The sequence below is a fragment of the Salvelinus fontinalis genome, chromosome 19 (assembly GCF_029448725.1).
Source record: "Salvelinus fontinalis isolate EN_2023a chromosome 19, ASM2944872v1, whole genome shotgun sequence".
Lineage (NCBI taxonomy): Eukaryota > Metazoa > Chordata > Actinopteri > Salmoniformes > Salmonidae > Salvelinus > Salvelinus fontinalis.
Window position 1 is genome coordinate 15714616 of NC_074683.1, and position 14060 is coordinate 15728675.

The window sequence follows — 14060 nt, forward strand, 5'->3', positions numbered from 1 at the left end:
TCTCTGGCTCTGAGTCGCTCAGGAAACAACCATAACAACAAGATTCAGAGAAACAAATAAAACAAGCCCTCGACTGTAGAGATCATATGGAAATGAGGCATAGGAACACACACATTCATAAGCACACGCATGTGGGGACCGGACAGAAATCACCAGAGACTTGTACCCTCTCACTCCCTTCCTCCTCTCTCCCCTTCTCCCTCATACCCTATTTCCTTATTTTCTTCATTCCCTCTCTCTCCCTCATTCCCTCATTCTCACAATAGCCCATCCACCGTTTCCACATGAATATGGAGGAAGCTGGCCAAGAAGCCATTACATATCCATGCTCGCCCTTTTTTCCTATTTCTCCCTCTGTACCCCTTTCAATTTATTCCTCTCCCCCTGCATGCCGCTCACATTTATTTCATCCTCCTGCTATTCCTTTTCTGCCACTCTTCCTCTTTCCCTCCCTCTAGCCCTTTTCATTTCTCTATCTCCTCATGTCTTTATGTGGATACCTGGCCCTCAGCTCAACTGCAGGCTCACTCCTACTGTTAGTAAGCCTACTCTCAAACTGAAGACAGTACGGTTCCAACAAACTGTGTAATCTTTTATACAACTATACTGAACACAAATATAAACGCAACGTGCAAAACTGTCAAAGATTTTACTGAGTTACAGTTCATAAGGAAATCAGTCAGTTGAAACAAATTCATTAAACCCTGATCTATGGATTTCACATGACTGGGCAGGGGTGCAGCAATGAGTGGGCCTTGGAGCTCAGGCCCTCCCACTGGGAAGCCAGGCCCAGCCAATTAGAATTAGTTTTTCCCCATAAAACCCATGGTACTAGTATGGTACGTTCACTTATACCATGGTATAGCCTAAATAATGAAAACGTACCATGGTTTTAGCCTTGAAGTATAATGGTACGAACATGGTACTGCCGTTGTACCTAAATATTACCATGGTATTGCATCATGTATACCATGGTATAGATCTAAATCATGGAAATATACCATAGTTTTAGCTTTGAAGTATGATAGTACTGTCAAGCACCTAAATAATATCATGGCATTGCATCATTTATACCATGGTATACTGTAGATGTGGATCATGGAAATACCATGGTTTTGACATGCATTATACATTTTACCATGGTAATGCACAATTATAATACATGGTACCAAAAGTTATCATACGGTACCATCTTTATTAATTGTGTGTTACCATGGTACATTTGCAGTATAATGTATTAAATACATTTGTATTAAATACATTTGTATTTGTATTCATTATGGATTCTATTCGCTGGTGCCAAGGGAGCAGCTACTCTTCCTGGGGTCCAGCGACATAAGACAGTTAGATACAGTTTAAATTACTGCATGACATTACATTTCACACCTTACCCAACACATTCAGTGTGTTCCCTCAGGCCACCACTCCACCACCACATATTTACAATACAACATTCATGTGCACGTGTGTATAGATTGCGTGGCTTATCATGTGTATGTGTGTCTGTGCCTGTGTGTGTCTCTTCACAGTCCCCACTGTTCCATAAGGTGTATTTTTATAATTTTTTAAAATCTGATTCTACTGCTTGCATCAGTTACCTGATGTGGAATCGAGTTCTATGTAGCCATGGCTCTATGCAGTACTGTGCGCCTCCCGTAGTCTGTTCTGGACTTGGGGATTGTGAAGAGACCTTCAGTGGTCTTGTTTGGTATGCATGTCTTGTAGGGTATGCATGGGTGTCCGAGCTGTGTGCTAGTAGCTTAAACAGACACATCGGTGCATTCAGCATGTCAACACTTCTTATAAAATAAATCCCCCAAGGTCAAAATAGGTTGGTTGGTATTTTATTGATGAATTTCCATACAAGTATGGGCAAGTTTCTGATGAAGTGAGAGGCAGGCTACTATTGTTGGTCCTAATTTGTCTTTAATGTCAAAGAAAATGGAAAATGGGCAAACATTATAAAAGTCCGTTAGCATAGAAGCTAACGTTGGCTCCGGTCAAGCTAACCTGTTGTAGTACTGAACTCAGCAAAAAAATAAACATTCCTTCTTCAGGACCCTGTCATTCAAAGAAAAAATTATTAGTAAAAATCCAAATAACTTCACAGATCTTCATTATAAAGGGTTTAAAGACTTTTTCTCATGCTTGTTCAATGAACCTTAATGTCACGCCCTGGCCTTTGTTATCTTTGTTTTCTGTAATAGTTTGGTTAGGTCAGGGTGTGACAGGGGGGAAGTTTGTGTGTTTTTGTCTCGTCTTGGGTGGTTGCATGGTATAGGGGGTTTAGGTAGAGTAGATGGGTTTGTGTTTGAGTGTAGGTGTCTAGGTATGTCTATGGTTGCCTGAATGGTTCTCAATCAGAGACAGCTGTCATTCATTGTCTCTGATTGGGAGCCATATTTAAGGCAGCCATAGGCAGTAGGCTTTTGTGGGTAGTTGTCTATGTTCTATGTTGCATGTGTGCACTTAGTTCGTTTTAGTTTCACGATCGGTTGTTTTTGTTCATTTAATAAGTGTTTGTTTTTTCTTCATTAAAAGAATATGTCTTTTTTCCACGCTGCGCCTTGGTCCACTCATTCGTCTCATAACGATCGTGACACTTAAACAATTAATGAACATGCACCTGTGGAACGGTCGTTAAGATGCTAACAGCTTACAGATGGTAGGCAATTAAGGTCACAGTTATGAAAACTTAGGACAAAAAAGAGGCCTTTCTACTGACTCTGAAAAACACCAAAAGAAAGATGCCCAGGGTCCCTGCTTATCTCTGTGAACGTGCCTTAGGCATGCTGCAAGGAGGCATGAGGACTGCAGTTGTGGCCAGGGCAATAAATTGCAATGTCCGTACCGTGAGACGCCTAAGACAGCGCTACAGGGAGACAGGACAGACAGTTGATTGTCTTCGCAGTGGCAGGCCACGTGTAACAACACCTGCAAAGGATATGTACATCCGAACATGACACCTGCGGTACAGGTACAGGATGGCAACAACAACTGCCTGAGTTACAGCAGGAACACACAATCCCTCCATCAGTGCTCAGACTGTCCGCAATAGGCTGAGAGAGGCTGGACTGAGTAGTCCTTGTAGGCCTGTTGTAAGGCTGGTCCTCACCAGACATCACCGGCAACAATGTCGCCTATGGGCACAAACCCACCTTTGGCAGCGATTACAGCCTCAAGTCTTCTTGGATATAACGCTACAAGCTTGGCACACCTGTATTTGGGGAGTCTCTCAAATTCCTCTCTGCAGATCCTCTCAAGCTCTGTCAGGTTGGATGGGGAGCATTGCTGCACAGCTTTTTTCATGTCTCTCCAGAGATGTTTGATAGGTTTCAAGTCCGGGCTCTTGCTGGGCCAATCAACGATATTCAGAAAATTGTCCCGAAGCCACTCCTGCGTTCTCTTGGCTGTGTGCTTAAGTTCGTTTTCCTCTTGGAAGGTAATCGTGCGCCCCGGTCTGAGGTCCTGAGTACTCTGAAGCAGGTTTTCATCAATGATATCTCTGTACTTTGCTCCATTCATCTTTGCCTCGATCCTGACTAGTCTCCCAGTCATGCCACCGAAAAACATCCCCACTGCATGATGCTGCCGCCACTATGCTTCACCGTCGGGATGGTGCCAGATTTCCTCCAGACGTGACGCTTGGCATTCAGGCCAAAGAGTTCAATCATGATTTCATCAGACCAGAGAATATTGTTTCTCATGGTCTGAGAGTCTCTAGGTGCCTTTTGGCAAACTCCAAGTGGGCTGTCATTGGCCTTTTACTGAGGAGTGGCTTCCATCTGGCCACTCTACCATAAAGGCCTGATTGGCAGAATGCTACAGAGATGGTTGTTTTTCTGGAAAATTCTCCCACACTGACAGAACTCTAAAGGTCTGTCACTGTGACCATCAGGTTCTTGGTCTCCTCCCTGACTAAGGCCCTTCTCCCCCGATTGCTCAGTTTGGCCGGGCGGCCAACTCTAGGAGGAGTCTTGATGGTTCTAAACTTCTTCCATTTGAGAATGATGGAGGCCATTGTGTTCTTGGGGACGTTCAATGTTGCAGACATTTTTTGATACTGTATATAGACTTTTTTCCTATTGTATTATTGACTGTACGTTTGTTTATTCCATGTGTAACTCTGTGTTGTTGTTTGTGTCGCACTGCTTTGCTTTAGCTTGGCCAGGTCACAGTTGTAAATGAGAACTTGTTCTCAACTGGCCTACCTGGTGAAATAAAGGTGAAAAGAAATAAATGAAAAGATCCAGATGCAGACTGTCGAAGTAACACTGTTTATTGTAGCAAACAGGGGCATACAAAGACAGTTCAAGGCAGGCAGGGGTCGAAAATCCAGGGTAAGGCAGAGGTACAGGATGGCAGGCAGACTCAGGGACAGACAGTAATTCAGAGGTGGAGCAAAGGTACAGGATGGCATGCAGGTTCAGGCAGAGAGGTCAGGCGGGCGGGTACAGGGTCAGGACAGGCAAAGGCCAAGACCGGGAGGACTAGCAAAGAGAAGCTGGGAAGCAGAAGGCGCTGACAGGAAAACCGCTGTTAAGCTTGAACGAAAAAGACGAACTGTCAACAAACAGACAGAGAACATAGGTATGAATACACAGGGGATAATTGGGAAGATGGGCGACACCTGGAGGGGGTAGAGACAAGCACAAGGGCAGGTGACACAGATCAGGGCCTGACACCCTGTGAAGTTCATTATAATTCATCTGTAGCCTAGTAAACTTTCCTGACGAATCGTGGTGGGAGGACCACACAACATGTTCACCTGGAGAAGATTGACCCCAATAGACACATGTAAGACAGGTGTGTTATGATGAGCCTCTGTTGGCTGTCAAAGGACAAAGTGGAGTTATTTTTGTTGTTGTGATAAAACCTTTTTTTAAATTTTATAATAAAAAACTTTGTCCATGACAGGACTCCAAGTTTCCTTCGATATGATGATTATTATATCAATATTTGCACATAAAAGCGTCTCCACTGACATTTTCAGATCCCACCTTGTCAAGCGTATTTTGTTTTGTCGAAATGTAGAAAGTTTCCATCAGGCCTGTCATGACATTTTTTTAACCGAGAAAATAGTTTGCCTCAATTTACAGGGGTGTATGGAGAGAGATAGAGTTATCAGTATCATATCTGACCCAAACGCTCATTTCCTGTGTGTGTGTGTACGCTGTCTATGTGTGTCCTTGTGTGGCATATATGTGTATGTTTCAGTGAGACAGGAAGTGGGCTGTGTGTGGTGGAGACTAGAGGGCCTGTCTTTCCACGCCTCGTCTCTTCTACACCACCCAAAGGAACCCATCTGCTCCCCTCTCCCTCCTCCCCTCTGTTCTCTATTTGCACCCTGTAACCTCTTCTTTTCCATCCTCGAAAGAGCCCCTTTACGCACACCTCTAGAAAAACCAGACCCCACGAGACTGCTCGTCTTGTTCATTTTCTCCTTCCTTTTCGTAGCCCCCAACATCCCGACCCCAAATATACTTTGGCTGCTCCTCGTTGACCTGCATGACCCTCACCCCCCTTCTCTTCTCCTCTAACTGTAACCCCTCAGTCCCCCCCCCCCATCCCTCACTGTGCCCCTACGACTCTCACTTCTCTGTCTGGCCTCCGAGCTGTATGAGGAGTGAAAGAAAATGCAATGTGGATATCCAGGTTGACAATCATTAATGGAGAGAGACAAGTACCAGTGATATTCTATGTGTGTGTGTGTGTGTGTGTGTGTGTGTGTGTGTGTGTGTGTGTGTGTGTGTGTGTGTGTGTGTGTGTGTGTGTGTGTGTGTGTGTGTGTTTTGTGAGCAACGGTACATGCCGTCAAAGTTTGGACACACCTACTCATTCAAGGGTTTTTCTTTGTTTTTACTATTTTCAATATTGTAGAATAATAGAGACTTGCTTGGCCAAGAAACACAAGCATTTTTTACTTAACCAGGCAAGTCAGTTAACCTGTCTAGGATGAGGGTGCCGCTAGCGGCACTCCCCCCCCACCCCCACTGAAAAACCAGTGCCGCGAAATTCAAATTTATTTATTTTTTTTAATATTTAACTTTCACACATTAAAGTCCAATACAGCTAATGAAAGACACAGATCTTGTGAATCCAGCCAACATGTCCAATTTTTAAAATGTTTTACAGGGAAGACACAATATGTAAAGATGTACATCTATTACCTAAAAACACATTAGCATAATCCACCATCTTTTATTTGTCTACCAACACCAGTAGCTATCACCAATTCGGCTAAACTAAGATATTTATAGCCCCTAACCAAGAAAAAAACTCATCAGATGACAGTCTGATAACATATTTATGGTATGGGATAGGTTTTGTTAGAAAAATGTGCATATTTCAGGTAGATGGCATAGGTTACAATTGCACCCACCGTCACAAATGGACTAGAATAACTACATAGAGCAACGTGTTTACCTACTTACTAATCATCAAACATTTCGTAAAAATACACAGCATACACTAATCGAAAGACACAGATCCTGTGAATACAGACAATATTTCAGATTTTCTAAGTGTCTTACAGCGAAAACACAATAAATCGTTATATTAGCATAGCACAGGTGCAAACATTACCCCAGCATTAATTCTAGCCAAAGTGAGCGATAACGTCAACATCGCCAAAATATATTATTTTTTTCACTAACCTTCTCAGAATTCTTCAGATGACACCCCTGTAACATCACATTACAACATGCATATACAGTTTGTTCGAAAATGTGCATATTTAGCCACCAAAATCATGGTTAGACAATGGGGAAAGTAGCCCAGCTGGTGAGAAAATGTCCGTGCGCCATATTAGACAGTGATCTACTCTTATACATAAATACTCATAAACGTGACTAAAAAATATAGGGTGGACATCGATTGATAGACAATTTAATTCTTAATACAATCGCGGAATTACATTTTTTTAATTATCCTTACTTTTCAATACAGTTTGCGCCAAGCGAAGCTACGTCAAAAAACATGGCGTCCTAAGCCACTAACATTTTTCGACAGAAACACGATTTATCATAATAAAAATGTCCTACTTTGAGCTGTTCTTCCATCAGTATCTTGGGCAAAGGATCCTTTCTTGGGTCTAATCGTCTTTTGGTGGAAAGCTGTCCTCTTGCCATGTGGAAATGCCAACTGCGTTCAGCATGAACTGGAAGCGTGCCTGGCGATTCACAGCGTTTCAGAAATAAATGTCCCAAAATCGCACTAAACGGATATAAATTGCTATAAAACGCTTTAAATTAACTACCTTATGATGTTTTTAACTCCTATAACGAGTCTTAACATGACCGGAGAAAGATTACTCCCAACACTAATGCTTGGAACAGGTGCGGGTCGGTGTCCTCCACGCGCATAACGCAGCTCCAAAAGACTTACTAGCTACAGGGTTTTTTAATTTATAGTGCCTGTGAACGCGCAATCGACCCCATTCAAATCGTCATCACGTAAAGGCATCCAGGGGAAGACGTAAGCAGTGTCCGTATACTCATAGCAATAACTGTGGCCTTTTAACTGACTCCAGATCAGGGGCCAAAATTTCTGAAATCTGACTCCATGTCAGGGAAATTGCTGTAGAATGGGTTCTGTTCCACTTAGAGACAAAATTTCAACTCCTATAGAAACTATAGACTGTTTTCTATCCAATAATAATAATAATATGCATATTGTACGATCAAGAATTTTGTGGGAAGCCGTTTCAAAAATTACACGATTAGCATAAATAGTGACAACAGCGCCCCTAGCCTCAACAGGTTAAGAACAAATTCTTATTTACAATGACTGCCTACCCCGGCCAAACCCTAACTACGCTGGGCCAATTGTGGACCGCCCTACGGGACTCCCAATCACGGCCATTTTTTATACAGTCTGGAATCGAACGAGGGTCTGTCGTGATGCCTCAAGCACTGAGATGCAGTGCCTTAGAACGCTGTGCCACTCAGAAGCCCATCGACTTTAGACTGGTGGAATTCTGTCCTTTTGTTTGATGAGTCCAAATTTGAGATTTTTGGTTCTAACCGCCGTGTCTTTGCAAGACACAGAGCAGGTGAACGAATGATCTCTACATGTGTGGTTCCCACCGTGAAACATGGAGGAGGAGGTGTGATGGTGTGGGGGTGCTTTGCTGGTGACACTGTCTGTGATTTATTTAGAATTAAAGGCACACTTAACCAGCATGGTTACCACATAATTCTGCAGCGATACACCATCCCATCTGGTTTGCGATTAGTAGGACTATCATTTGTTTTTCAACAGGACAATGACCCAACACACCAAATCAAATCAAACCAAAATGTATTTGTCACATACACATCGTTAGCAGATGTTAATGCGAGTGTAGCGAAATGCTTGTGCTTCTAGTTCCGACAATGCAGTAATAACCAACGAGTAATCTAACCTAACAATTTCACAACAACATTTTACATTACATTTAAGTCATTTAGCAGACGCTCTTATCCAGAGCGACTTACAAATACATACATTCATACTTTTTTTGTACACAACTTCCTTATACACACAAGTGTAAAGGGATAAAGAATATGTACATAAAAATATATGAGTGAGTGATGGTACAGAATGGCATAGGCAAGATGCAGTAGATGGTATAGAGTACAGTATATACATATGAGATAAGTAATATAGGGTATGTAAACATTATATTAAGTGACATTGTTTAAAGTGGCTAGTGATACATTTTTAACATCAATTATTCCATTCTTAAAGTAGCTGGAGTTGAGTCAGTATGTTGGCAGCAGCCACTCAATGTTAGTGGTGGCTGTTTAACAGTCTGATGGCCTTGAGATAGAAGCTGTTTTTCAGTCTCTCGGTCCCTGCTTTGATGCACCTGTACTGATCTCGCCTTCTGGATGATAGCGGGGTGAACAGGCAGTGGCTCGGGTGGTTGTTGTCCTTGATGATCTTTATGGCCTTCCTGTGATATCGGGTGGTGTAGGTTTCCTGGAGGGCAGGTAGTTTGCCTCCGGTGATGCGTTGTGCAGACCTCACTACCCTCTGGAGAGCCTTACGGTTGTGGGTGGAGCAGTTGCCATACCAGGCGGTGATACAGCCTGACAGGATGCTCTCGATTGTGCATCTGTAAAAGTTTGTGAGTGATTTTGGTGACAAGCCGAATTTCTTCAGCCTCCTGAGGTTGAAGAGGCGCTGCTGAGCCTTCTTCACCACGCTGTCTGTGTGGGTGGACCAATTCCGTTTGTACGTGATGTGTACGCTGAGGAACTTACAGCCTGACAGGATGCTCTCGATTGTGCATCTGTAAAAGTTTGTGAGTGCTTTTGGTGACAAGCCGAATTTCTTCAGCCTCCTGAGGTTGAAGAGGCGCTGCTGTGCCTTCTTCACCACGCTGTCTGTGTGGGTGGACCAATTCAGTTTGTACGTGATGTGTACGCTGAGGAACTTAAAACTTACTACCCTCTCCTTTACTGTCCCGTCAATGTGGATAGGGGGCTGTTCCCTCTGATGTTTCCTGAAGTCCACGATCATCTCCTTTGTTTTGTTGACGTTGAGTGTGAGGTTATTTTCCTGACACCACACTCCGAGGGCCTTCACCTCTTCCCTGTAGGCCGTCTCGTTGTTGTTGGTAATCAAGCCTACCACTGTAGTGTCGTCTGCAAACTTGACGATTGAGTTGGAGGCGTGCATGGCCACGCAGTCGTGGGTGAACAGGGAGTACAGGAGTACATAGTCATTTAGTTCAGTTACCTTAGCTTTCTTGGGAACAGGAACAATGGTGGCCCTCTTGAAGCATGTGGGAACAGCAGACTGGGATAAGGATTGATTGAATATGTCCGTAAACACACCACCTAGCTGCTCTGCGCACGCTTTGAGGACGTGGCTGGGGATGCCGTCTGGGTCTGCAGCCTTGGGTTAACATAGGGTTAACATGTTTAAATGTTTTACTCATGTCGGTTGCAGTGAAGGAGATTCCACAGTTTATGGTAGTGGGCCGTGTCAGTGGCACTGTATTGTCATCAAAGCGAGCAAAGAAGTTGTTTAGTCTGTCTGGGAGCAAGACATCCTGGTCCACGACGGGGCTGGTTTTCTTTTTGTAATCCGTGATTGACTGTAAACCCTGCCACATACCTCTTGTGTCTGAGCCATTGAAATGCGACTCTACTTTGTCTCTATACTGACGCTTAGCTTGTTTGATTGCTTTGAGCAGGGAATAGCTACACTGTTTGTATTTGGTCATGTTTCCGGTCACCTTGCCCTGGTTAAAAGCAGTGGTTCGCGCTTTCAGTTGGCGCGAATGCTGCCATCAATCCACGGTTTCTGGTTTGGGAATGTTTTAATAGTTGCTGTGGGTACGACATCGCCGATGCACTTGCTAATAAACTCGCTCACTGAATCAGCGTATTCGTCAATGTTGTTGTTTGACGCAGTGCGGAACATATCCCAATCAACGTGATCGAAGCAATCTTGAAGCGTGGAATCAGATTGGTCGGACCAGCGTTGAACAGACCTGAGCGCGGGAGCCTCCTGTTTTAGTCTCTGTCTATAGGCTGGGAGCAACAAAATGGAGTCGTAGTCAGCTTTTCCTTTTCCTTTTCCTTATATGCGTCGTGGAAGTTAGAATAACAATGATCTAGGGTTTTACCAGCCCTGGTAGCACAAATCGGTATGCTGATAGATTTTAGGGAGTCTTGTTTTCAGATTAGCCTTGTTAAAATCACGAGCTGAGCTACAATGAATGCAGCCTCAGGATATGTGGTTCAGGGAAGTCGATGTGTCTGCTTGGGGGGGAATATATGCGGCTGTGTTTACAATCGAAGAGAATTCTCTTGGTAGATAATGCGGTCGACATTTGAATGTGAGGAATTCTAAGTCAGGTGAACAGAAGGACTTGAGTTCCTGTATGTTGTTATGATCACACCACGTCTCGTTAATCATAAGACATACCCCCCCGCCCCTCTTCTTACCAGAAAGATGCTTGTTTCTGTCCGTGCGATGTGTGAAGAAACCAGCTGGCTGTACCGACTTCGATAGCGTGTCTCGAGTGAGCCATGTTTCCGTGAAGCAAAGAACGTTACAGTCTCTTATGTCTCTCTGGAATGCTACCCTTGCTCGGATTTCATCGACCCTGTTGTCAAGAGACTGGACATTGGCGAGTAGTATGCTAGTACGAGCGGTGTGCGATGTGCCCATCTCCGGACCCTGACCAGAAGACCGCTTCGTCTGCCCCTTTTACGGCGACGTTGTTTTGGTTCGCCGGCTGGGATCCGATCCATTGTCCTGTGTGGTGGGCAAAACAGAGGATCTGCTTCGGGAAAGTCGTATTCCTGGTCGTAATGATGGTGAGCTGACGTTGCTCTTATATCCAGTAGTTCCTCCCGACTGTATGTAATGAAATCTAAGATTACCTGGGGTACCAATGTAAGAAATAACACGTAAAAAAAACTAAATACTGCATAGTTTCCTAGAAACGCGAAGCGAGGCGGCCATTTCTGTCGGCGCCTCCAGGCTGTTTAAGGGCTATTTGACCAAGAAGGAGAGTGATGGAGTGCTGCATCAGATGACCTGACCTCCACAATCACCCGACCTCAACCAAGTCGAGATGGATTGGGATGAGTTGGACCACAGAGTGAAGGAAAAGCAGCCAACTAGTGTTCACAATATGTGGGAAGTCCTTCAAGACTGTTGGAAAAGCATTCCAGGTGAAGCTGGTTGAGAGAATGCCAAGAGTGTGCAAAGCTGTCATCAAGGTCGTGGCTACTTTGAAGATGATAAAATCTTAATAATATTTGAATTTGTTTAACACTTTTTTGGTTACTACTTGATTCAATATGTGTTATTTCATAGTTTTGATGTCTTCACTATTATTCTACAACGTGTAAAATAGGAAATAGGAAAAGGAAAAACCCTTGAATGGGTAGGTGTGTTGAAACTTCTGACTGGTACTGTAGGTATGGGTAAAGTGACTAGGCAAAATGATGAATAATAAACAGTAGCAGCAGCGTACCGCATGTGATGAGGCAAAAAGGGTCAATGCAGATAGTTCGGGTAGCTATTTAGCAGTGTGTGTGTGTGTGTGTGTGTGTGTGTGTGTGTGTGTGTGTGTGTGTGTGTGTGTGTGTGTGTGTGTGTGTGTGTGTGTGTGTGTGTGTGTGTGTGTGTGTGTAAGGGCACGCATGTGTGTGCAACATGACCGTAGCATTGTGTTAGTAGAGTGACTGTTTAGTATGTTGGCTAAGCGGACCTGCCAGCACTGCTAACCATTACTGGAAGCACATATTGCTGATGGCACATGTCAACACTGTCTGCATTTCCCAACACAGACGCATACTCTATCTAGTGGCTTTATTGTGATAAATTGTACTGACTACTAATTTTGAAAGGAAATGTAATGGAAAATGTAATGGATGATAGAGACAACACAACAGTCATTATGTTTATTGAACTGCATGAATCATATAAATATGACACTGTCTTCAGATGATTGATAAACCTGTAGGAATGGTCAAAATAACAATCTTACCTCATACAGTTTCCTGTGCCGTCCCACTGGGCACACAATCAACGTTGTTCCCACATCCAATGCTGTGCCCAGTGGGTTGTGGGGGTTTCTAAAGGCCATTGAAAAGTTTTAACAATATCTCTGAATGAACATGTCATAACAGGTTGTGAAATATGATCTTGAATCTATTTCCAGGCATTTCTATTGGAGTAATTGGAGCTTGCTTGAAAGGTATGTGCTATCCGGGATCCTTGGGATGTCCCTACCCATTGAAGTTGACATGTAAAATGGTTAAGGGAAGGGTTACTGTTAGGGTTAGATAAGGGTTGTGGTTATAGTTAGGGTAAGGGTTGTGGTTATAGTTAGGGTAAGGGTTGTGGTTAACGTTAAAGTTTAGGGTAGGGACATCCAAGGATCCCGGATAGCACTGAACTTGGGTGAAATGTGGCGAACATTACATGCAAGTGCTAGGATTGTTTTGAAGGATAAATGTACATGTGTATCCAACGGGAGGGAAAGTTACCCGATACTTCAAAAGATACTTCAAAAGATTGTTTGTTTTTCAGTCTACATTCTCCACCATGTTGAATAGCTACTCCTCTATGCATTATCAGAAATCTACTTGCCTCAATTAATAAAATGGCACTTCTGATAGAATTACAGTAGTCAAGGCATACACAGTAAAATGTCATGTTGGGTTTTGGATCATTGCCTTACAGCTAATATCAAAATTAGTAATGTGAATGAAAGATAGTGAAGATGCTCCTCTAATGATCCACCATTTTCTCTCTTGTTGCAGTTCCATGTCACCATTCAGTATTGAGAGCATACGCCGCCCACGGAGGTCAGAGTCGCCCGACTCCAAGAAGAGACGCATCCATAGGTGTGACTTTGAGGGCTGCAATAAGGTCTACACCAAGAGCTCCCATCTAAAAGCACACCGGAGGACGCACACAGGTCAGTGTGTGTGTGTGTGTGTGTGTGTGTGTGTGTGTGTGTGTGTGTGTGTGTGTGTGTGTGTGTGTGTGTGTGTGTGTGTGTGTGTGTGTGTGTGTGTGTGTGTGTGTGTGTGTGTGTGTGTGTGTGTGTGTGTGTTGGGAAACACCAATTTAATACAGTTCTCTTCATCAATTAAAGGCTAGGTCTCTTCCTGAATAATAATGTTTTCGTAGTAAGTGAATACACATGGAAGGTCCTTCACAATATCGGTAAACACAACAAGCAAGCTGGACTTAGGGGCAGACGCTACATAGTAAAAGTAAATCCAGGAGACTCCAATTTATATGATATGTTACGAATTGCAATTTGTACAAGATATTACAAATTGCAATTCATACAATGTGTTAAGAATTTGCTAAATGTGTGATATGTTACGAATTCCAATTTGCTGTTGCTAACGTTAACTAGTTGGTTAAAGCTAATGTTAGCTATGTGGCTAAGGTTTATGGTTAAAATCTAATCAAATGTCATTGTCACATGCGCCGTGAAATGCTAACTTACAAGCCCTTAACCAACAGGGCAGTTCAAGAAATAGAGCTTGGGAAATATTTACTCAATAAAAATAAAGTAAAAATAAAAAGTG

The 14060-nt window shown here is 43.3% G+C and overlaps 1 protein-coding gene across 1 annotated transcript in view; it reads left to right on the plus strand.

Moving 5' to 3' along the window:
* The window catches only part of klf12b (Kruppel like factor 12b), a 153012-nt gene that overhangs the window by 127585 nt on the left and 11367 nt on the right, over window positions 1-14060 (plus strand). Inside the window, exon 5 of the mRNA XM_055870925.1 lies at window positions 13278-13435. Within this exon, the coding sequence (XP_055726900.1) occupies window positions 13278-13435 (158 nt within the window). The remainder of the gene's footprint in view (window positions 1-13277; window positions 13436-14060) is intronic.